Source organism: Malurus melanocephalus, unplaced genomic scaffold (assembly GCF_030028575.1).
Source record: "Malurus melanocephalus ecotype Western Australia unplaced genomic scaffold, MMel_1.1 scaffold_0, whole genome shotgun sequence".
In the NCBI taxonomy this organism is placed as follows: domain Eukaryota; kingdom Metazoa; phylum Chordata; class Aves; order Passeriformes; family Maluridae; genus Malurus; species Malurus melanocephalus.
This window is the reverse complement of record NW_026623232.1, coordinates 4,663,975-4,673,296: the sequence shown is the minus strand read 5'-3', so window position 1 is coordinate 4,673,296 and position 9,322 is coordinate 4,663,975. Positions and strand designations below refer to the sequence as shown.

The 9,322-nt window shown below is 44.2% G+C and overlaps 1 protein-coding gene across 1 annotated transcript in view; it reads left to right on the top strand.

Annotated features, from left to right (window-relative positions):
• Positions 1-2,668: 2,668 nt before the first annotated feature.
• FBXO33 (F-box protein 33) overlaps positions 2,669-9,322 on the top strand; it is an 18,776-nt gene continuing 12,122 nt past the window's right edge. The window contains exon 1 of the mRNA XM_057369605.1: positions 2,669-3,195. Within this exon, the coding sequence (XP_057225588.1) occupies positions 2,684-3,195 (512 nt within the window). The 5' untranslated portion in view covers positions 2,669-2,683. The remainder of the gene's footprint in view (positions 3,196-9,322) is intronic.

The window sequence follows — 9,322 nt, the reverse complement described above, 5'->3', positions numbered from 1 at the left end:
AGTCATGCTGACAGCCTATTGCTTCAGTAAAAAGACTATTGACCTGCTRGAGCCACTTGATAACTCCATAGTCCATTAGCAAATTAGATGCATGTCTTTTTCTGAGGTAATTATCTCATCAACTTGCAGGCATGGCATTAATACTAACAAAAGTCTGCACTATGAAATCAATTTTCAGTCAAGCTGAAGCACATTTCTATTGTACAAGGCAAGGAAAACTGTGATTCAACACCCAGAATCAGCAGCCTGGGAGACTGGACTGCCTCGGTGCCATAGGGCCCTGCAGATGGATTGTATCAGGAAGCCTAGAAAGTTTGGCATTCATCATTTTGAATCCCTCAGCCATAGATTGGTGACCTGATGCTTTATACAGATTGATTCATTCAAGTCTACAAAACTCAAAGTAATAGCTCTGGAGACTGAATTTTTTAACATAATACCAAAAAGCTGGAGCTGATTAAATGGCCATGCAGCAGTAATTGTAAAAGACCATTTCATTGTACTGTTGAGAAATATATTCAGTGCAGGTAGCTTGGTTTGCAGCTGCAGTGTGAGCTGCAGATTGGGCTCACTCTCTGGATCTCTGAATCCAAGGCAAGAGGCCATGAACTGCCAACGATTTGACAAGCTCAGGGACCTGAGGCCCAGCCAGGTGATCAGACACTCAAAGACATGGCAGGAGCCAAGGACCCMCAAACTTTCCCATGCTTAGACTGTGACATTGCAYCAAGATTAAATTATTTTAAGGATTGGGATCACTGAGACTCTGCTATAGGAAACCTGGGGTTGAGATTGTAAGGAAGTCTTGTCTGATGTTGAGTGTGGGGTGTGTGGGGAATCAGGCTCACTGGAGTTGCCTGCTGGGAAGGGGTTTCGGTCCCAGCTTAGTGGTGAGTGTGACTACCAGAGAAACACCTGCATGGCCAAACAGGAAAGTTTCTTTAACCCAGCATGCCATGTTTGCTGATCCAGTACAAAGGTAACCAGAAATGTAGAACTGCTAACTTCATAAACCAATTTTTCTTGATGCTACTTTGGTAATCCAAGGGAACTGAATCATAAAGCTTGATTCTATTTTACATTAAGATACTCAGTAATCTCGGAAGTCCTTTGACTCATCATCAGCTCAACAATGTGGAATTGTTGAGTAGATATTAAAATATGGAGACATGTAGGCGCATAAGTTCCTTTCATTTGCATCCTTCTAGGCCAGATGAGCTTGCYTGCTTCAGAACCTGCATCTTGACTGCCTGGGGAATTTTGGTGGAATCTGCAGTGGGAGCAGCACAGCACCTGAGTTGTTTATGCAGGTTCAAATCACTTGTGCAGGTGTTGTGAAGCAAGCACTGGTCCCAGATGAGAGAACTGGCTGGCTGGGAATTTCTTACAGTCTCAGTTTCACAATAACAYCTGCCTCTACAGAATCCTTCTCTCTAATCAAGGAGAAATGGAAGACATATTTCCCCCGTGACCAGATTCAAGCAAAGATAAAGGATACTGTTTTTTCACCCCTGCTGTGAGACAGCAAAAACGGCTAGTCATGGAGTAAAGGGAGAGTGGCGGTTTTGCTTTGGTTGATGAATCTGGTTATAATGTGTGCCTCCTCCGTATATGAAGAGGAATTGATTTCTACTAGCACATCTTTTATTCGTTCATGTGTACATTTCCGAACACTTAAAGCTGTTATAGAAACTATGTCCATYATTCCAAGATACTGGCAATACTCCATTTTATTTCGATACGTATTTTTTTTAATTACAAAAATGTATGCAATTACCATCATTTGTTACAGCCTTTACACCATCAGCATGTAACAGACTTAAATTCTCTCAAAACTCTGTCCGCACAGAAAGTCACCTTTACACACCTATAGCGGACGTAGGCAGGGGTATTATAAAAGCGGTGAGATTTAAGAAACTGAGAGCCTAAGATTTAGAGCATTTTCTCCTGTACCCCCCAGACTCGCACCCAGTTCTGTCACATGTCGGACTCTGCCGCGCTCCACCTTTCCTGCGCAGTCAGCGCGTTTCCCGCGGCAGCAGCAGGAATGCTGCTGAGGTAATTTCGCCGGCTCAAAGGCGTACGTGCGGTCCCATACGGGCCTCCTGGCCGCCGCCAGCAGACACCAGCAGACTCCCTTCCCAAGTTTTCCTAAACACCGGGCGCGCGGGGCAGGCGTACCCGGGGGGTTCCCTCCCGCGCCTGCCCCCCGGCAACGGCGGCGCTCCCACCGTGGAGTCCGCAGGGAATGTGCTSCCGGGCCGCGCCCCGGGCAGGAGTTGCCGCCGCACTGCGTTGGGAGCCGCCGGAGGGGCGGGGAGCGGGGGGGCCGCGCCGCCGGCACGGGGGGGCGGTGCACGGCCAACGTCCCCCGCGGAGCGGWCGCGCCGGCCCCGCCTCCCAGTCCACCGCTGGCACGTTCCATTTTCCCCGCGGGGTGAACCCTCCTCCCTCCGCCGCGGCGGCTCTGTCGCTCCGCAGGAATAGAGTGCGGCGCCGGCAGTGTCTTCCTTCATAGGCGCCCCTCAAGGACAGGTGGCTCGGCACACCTCACCCCGCCGTGCCGGGCAGTGGTAGCGCCCGCACCGCCTCCCGCCTCCCCCCCTCCGGCGGCGGCGCGGGTGGTGCGTCCCGGCAGCAGGCGCGTCCCGGCCGGCGCCCGCCCCCCCGCGCCGTGTCATTGATGTTGTTGTTTGTGTCGCAGGAGCCGCAGGCCAGGCCGGGGCCGCCGCCCGGGGCCGCCGCCGCGGGGCTGGGGCCGGCGCCAGGGATGTCGGTGTGCGGGGAGGCGGTGGGCGCCGGCTCCCTGCCCAGCGAGCTGGTGGTCCACATTTTCTCCTTCCTGGCGGCCCCCGACCGACTGCGGGCCTCGGCCGCCTGCTCGCACTGGCGAGAGTGCCTCTTCTACCCGGCGCTCTGGCCGCGCCTCCGCCTCAGCCTCCGCGTCTCGCCCGCCGAGCGCCCGCGCCTCGAGTTCCTCATGCGCAAGTGCGGCTGGTTCGTCCGTGAGCTCCGCGTACAGTTCGCCGCCGACAACTACCCCACCGGCGGTGGCGGGGCGGCGGCGGCGGGCGAGGGCGCCGCGGTGGCGGGGGACGGGGAGGCGCCGCCGCCGCTGAGCCCGCGCTGGCTTGACCTGCTGAGGACTTACCTGGAGCTGGTGCTGTGCGTCYTGAGCAGCGTCCGCAACAACAGGTACCGTCGGGGAAGCACTCGGAGCCCCCCAAGCCAKGCAGAGCCAGGTCTCGCCGTCCCGCCGGTTTCTGCGGGCGGAAACAACGCCCGAGCCGGCGCCGGCCGGTTCGTGCCGGGGCTGCGCTCAGAGCCGCTCTGTGTCTGTGTCTGTGTGTGTGTGTGAGTTTGAGAGTTGGGCCGAAACGGGGACGCGCTGCTTCAAACTACCAAATTATTATCATATAGTGTAGCTTGATGAGGTGTATAAACGCTCCGATGTCTAGCTGGCGAGCGGCTGATCAATACGCAGAACAGCTGCAGTAATAACAAGTTCTTCGTCTTTTGGATGAAGTGGACAATGCAGCTCAAACGGAGCAAGTGAGAGCCAGGAGCTGGAATTTACTGCATATCAAAATACCTTTCTCATTTAAAAAATAGAAGCCTTGCTACGGACAGGCTTCAGACCTTGTGTACGATTGAAAAAAAAATGTCATGAGAAATTATAAGGAAGGGTTAAAATTACGCCATTGCTACTCTCAGTTACTGTCCMGGTAAAATACCTTCACCTTTCCAGCCATGAGGTCTTTTGCTGTAGAAGAGCTGAGCTTTTATGCCAGCTCTCGTGCTACCTGCTAATCTGAGGTTTTAGGAGKTTTTTATATTTGTTTATTGAAAAAGCTCTTCACATGTAGGACGTTATTTGCCAAATTGCATTTAAATAATAGAATTATTTTCTTGCGGGTTGTAATTTAAGACAAAAAGTTCTTTAAGACAAAATTCTTTAAAACGAAAAGACTTGCTTATATTTAAATACCCGTTTTAAAGATAATAATCAGATATCCTAATATATGGCCTTTAGTCAGCATATAAGACAGGAGAGCAAGGTTATTACAGTTCGGGTGAGTTTGTAAAGCCATGTCGATTTTAGGATAGGAAATGGTTAATATTATCTTCTCTCTGTGCGCATATAGCTTCACTTAGCAAGGGGAAAAAAAGCTGCAAGTGTTTCAGGGCGTTTTTAGGATGAATTAAACCTTGTGGATGGCCTTTAGAAAATTGTCTGCAACTGAGTCATGATCTTGTCACCGCCCCTTTTGATTCCAGAGGTATGCGAGAGTAGCTTGAGGCCTTCCGTGCGTCTTTGTTTTTAATTGTAGCAAGAGAAGTTTAAAAGCAATTCCTCGTTGGTTTGAGATGGATGCAAATGTGTGTGAAGTCTCACTTTCAGTTCCTCTGCTCTGTTGCGCCCAGCAGGTACTTCCTGTGGTGCAGCTGCGGTGGTTGAGAGTTACAGACCTTGTTTCAGAAAACAGCTCCTTAGTCCCTGCTCACGTTTATCGTGATTTATTTCTTGCCCTGGGAATCCTTGGTGTGCGAATCATCATCATCTGCCTTGACTGGTCTTCTCTTGCCTTTCAGGAGCTTTTACTTAACTGTTGAATCTTTAGAAAGTCCAGCTAGTATTATAAAAGGAAAAAAATGTTGAAGTGATTGTGACGATTCTCTGATCTGAGACAAATATCATGACATGGGCTTGGAATTTTAAAATAAATAGTATGTGTAGGAGACATTGCATGGGGGCAGTGTTAGAAAACGGTTTCTTTTTTTTTTCCCACTAAAACACAAGGCTGTCAGAATTAACTGTGATGTGAGAAGGCTTTTGATACACTTTTTCTTTTGAAAAAGATTTATTCTCCATTGCTTTATCTGAAATCTGTACAGGGACACTTGCTTTCTGAAGTTCATTTCACAGATTCTGCATGCACAATGTGATTCAAGACTGCTGTAAAGTATACTATGCAGAAGTAGTTTCTCCAGTACCTATTCTCTGGGAGATTAGTACAATTTTGTTGGCAAAACAGGGATGAAAAGTTTCCAACTTCGATTGGATTTTGCATTGCTGTRCTTTCTTGCTGTCTCTAAATCATTTATATCCTGCTCTTTTGGTTTGAAATGAATAGTGCATGACTGGGGAACACAGGGTACCTGGTTATTACAGCAGGCTTTTTTTTTTAATGAACATTTTAAAAATTGGGGAAGAGTGGAATGATTTTACATTAAACACTTGGCTTTTTCAGTTTTGTTTTCCGAATAGACTCCTTTTTTTCCCCTTGAGCAGACTAGGTTTTCAGTTTATTTTGGCGTAAGTAACTACCAATAACTGATTAGTTTTCATGTAGAATAGTGGGTTTTGGCTATTTAAGTAGATTTTTGAGACTGAAAAGAGGTGGGAAGGAGTATTAGCATATGCTGAATTGCTGCTTTGACCACCTATTTTCTAAACCAGAGGCATTCTCACCTGCCTGATGCTTAGTTTTGTTTTAAGGAGGGTCTGCAGTCCAGCCACTTAATTTCTCTGCTTCTCTTTATTTATCTGTAACTCAAGGATGATGAACAATTCCTTCCTGTTTTCACTGTATTTCACTGTACACAAGATTGCTRTTGTAATTTCCGAAGTAATGAAAATGGAAGCGTTTAACTTCTCCAGTGGTTGAATTGCTGAAAATGCATTCCTTCTGGAATTAAGTTTGGAACAGGACAGTCTTTCATAACTCCTGTCAGCCCTTATGATAGCTTTTTGGCAGATAAGTTCAAAGAAACCTTCCATCTTCAGAACTGAAAAGGAAGAAATCTGCCTTTTTGATGCTTTCTTAACTGTGTAATACTGTTGTGGGGTTTTTAATTTAWTATTAAGCTGTGCAGTAGCAATCCCCCTCCTTGTAAGAAAAATCACATTAGATGGCTACAGATTTCCTTGAGGATTTACAATACTGCAGGACCTAAGAAAAGTAATTACTAGCAGTAATGAAATTGCTAAATGCTCTCTTGGCTAGAGGAGAATGATGCGTGGTTTTGCTACTAAGAGCATTTTCTGTACAACATAAAATTGCTAGTTTCTAAGCAAATCTGTGCATTAAGTCTCTAGAAAAATACTTTGCTAGTTCTGATGGAAGTAAGGAAATAACTTGTCTGCAACTTGTTTTAAAAACAACAGAAAACTTTCTGTTTTCAAGACAAATACTCCCACTGCCAGCTACTAATATCCAAAAAGGTATGTTCAARTCTGTCTTATTTGAAGTAGAGTTCAAGTTGTTTTGTGGGTGGCAGCATATTAGTCTCAAAATACTGCTTTAATAGCTTTGGGACTTTCATGAGCTCTAAAAATCTATCATTTGGCTTATTAAAACTTTCTAAAGTAGCGTTTATCRTGATCTGTGACTTTTCCATGAGCTTTTATGTTCATGAGAGTAAATGAAACAAAATAACAAGGAGCATAACTGTTTAAAAGCTGATGTTTTACTTAACACTAAGAAAAAGGGTGTGGGTGGGCCTGGTGTTGTTTCTTCAATCCTCGTGATCTGCACCTTCTCAAGCTGATCTTTCAAAACGAAGTTCTGAAAGGCAGGGTGGGAGCACGACTGCTTTCTGTTTGCATTTAGATTCATACAACAGCTAATAAGCACCTTATGATCATTCAGTGGGAAAATCCTCTGCTTTTTATGTGACTCCAAAATACAAAGGTATAGTCTCTCCTCCTCCTTCCTTGCTTCCAAAGGAGGATAGGAAGGCTGTGACACTCCCCCGCCCCCCACCCCCCCCCTTTCCTATTGCAGCRTGTCAGATTGTGTGACTTGTTTGATCTTTGCTGTGGAAACACAAATGCAGGTAACTATAAAACTGTGGTATCTTGGTGAAGTATGGTATCTCTTGGAGTTGCCAGAAATTGGTGAATCGCTCAGAACAGTGGACTGCATCTGTTTTTGATGTTTTCTAATGACTGTTTTCTGTTGGTGTGAACAGGCAGCTGAAACTGGAAGAAACTAGTATAGTAATACAATATGTGCCTTCCCACTTTGTTCGCCTTGAATGTAAGCTCTTAGTGCTTTTTTTAATTGGGTATTCAAAAAGACTAACCAAAACTGAAGATGGCCCTAATAAGAAGCTTATTACTTCTAGTGCTTTCTGAGGTAGTGGAAAATAAACGTTTTAGAAATCCCTCCAAAACACAGGTTCTTCCCCAGTTGTATATATAGATACTACACAGAATTAAGATGCTATTACAACTTTCAGCAAAAGATTACAATTAACTTTTAAATAATTTTATTTAAATAGTAGTCACTTTACTGACTCTGAAATAAGGATGAGCAGTGAGCTGAATGTCACAGAGTTGTAAAACACTGCAAATAGTAGCAAAACTCTAACATGGTCTTGAACTGTGATGAGATTTGTAAATGGTAGTAACTACTTTGAATGGAAAAAATACTTGTCATTGGCTGTGTCTTCAGGTGGAGAACTTTTCCATTTGTCTCTGTACTGCATGAAATGGCAGTCAAATAGGTGTTGTAAAAATGTGGGATGGTAGTAATTAGGGTGTCATGTGTCCTGTAGTTTGGTGGTTCTCTTAATAGCTGCCTACATGCCTAGAGCAGCATTGGCTGGGAGTGTGAGTGGCACAAACAAAGACTTGTGTTTGGTATGAATATGCAGGTGTATCAAGACTGTTCTGAAGATTGCTGAAGATTTTGGCTCTTGGCTCTCACAAATAAGTCACTGAGTTCAAAAGATGAAGGCTTAGTTATAGCATTGGCTGTGAACAGTGCTTTTCACACCAGGTGGAGGTTTCTGCTACTTCCCTGTCATACCAGACTATGTCTTACAGCTTTTGAGGAAAACAGAGCCCAAAATACTCTTGGTGTTCATGCCAGTGTTTTAGGTTTCTCTGCCAAGCTTATTCTTCAGTATGATCAGGCAATGTCTTAGTCAGATTTGCAGGATATTGATCATTTGGCAAASACTTAGTTTATTTTAGTGTATCATCAGTACAATGTATTTACAATCAGTCCATATTTAAAATACTAAATATTAAATAGTTGGAATTTCAGACACAGTTGTAAATTCTAGGTATTTGGCTCCAGTATTTGTGAGACTTTATATGAAGCTCATGGATCTTGCTGTTAAGTTGTTCTCCTATAGAAGAAAAGTAACAAGTGCAATGGTGGATAGATTTCAGGCTCTCAGTGTGCTGTTTTTGAATACAGGAACTTCAAAGCAGGTAAATGATGATTTATGGTAGATAACAACAATTATAGACTGCAACTCATACCTGCTAAAAAACATTAAACTTGGCTACTTTATCCTTATTTTCTGCCCCTGTCCTCTTGGTAGAATATCAGCKGGTACTGTAGAGGTAATGAACTGTATTCTTTGAGCATTGTAATCGTATTGCATTGCCCTCGAAACTGATTTGAAATACTGGTATATGATTTGAAAGCCAGAAGAAACAAGGATTTATGGTAACTCATTTAATTGTTAGCTGCAGGTTAATTAGCATCTACTGCTTAGGATTAATTTAACTTATGTGTCCATTTATGGTGAAACTGGAGTTTCTGCCTTGTTAATTATCAATTGCAGACTTGCCCTTGCRTGTTAGGAGTAAATTTAATTTACAGCATGTATAAAGGAGAGAAATGTTGACCCTAAACTTAGTCAGCTACAAAAATAATAACCTTAATAGTAAATGCTACACAGGTACTTTAAAACTGCAGTCATTTTCATGCATCTTGCTTGATCTGTTTTAGGAATAGAAAAGATGCAAATCAGGAAATTGTACTAAGGAAAGGAAGAGTGACTGTCTAGTGTACTGTGTCATATCCAGCATCAACTTAGAGGTTCTTCTTTCACTTCTTTTTAGGTATCCCATCTAAAAGTTTAAATCATACCCTCATTGATGGGAAGTATTAGAAAAGCTTCCCCTACTTTGATATAACAGAAATCAGATGCTGATTATGGTGTGGGGAGCTTTAGCTTTTCCTGTCTGAGGTTTGTGAGACCTTGACTGTGGAAGATGTGGGCTCCCATTTGTAACTCAGCTCATGTATGTAAGTGCTCAGACAGGGTTGTTTGTGATTGTGTTCTACTTGGGCATTACATGCGATGTTAAGTGTTAAAAGAAGTAAATATTTGGTGTTTTCATCTGTGRCACTTAACACACATATTCCAAGGATTAAAAATTGCATGAAACCACTGCTAAATTTTCTTTGTGGTGCTGCTGGCCTGCTGAAAATACTCCTGTGCTGGCTGAAAACCGGCATTTGCTGTTACAGCTGGTTTCAGCAGTTTGTGTAGTCCTCTTCCCCTTTATACTTAA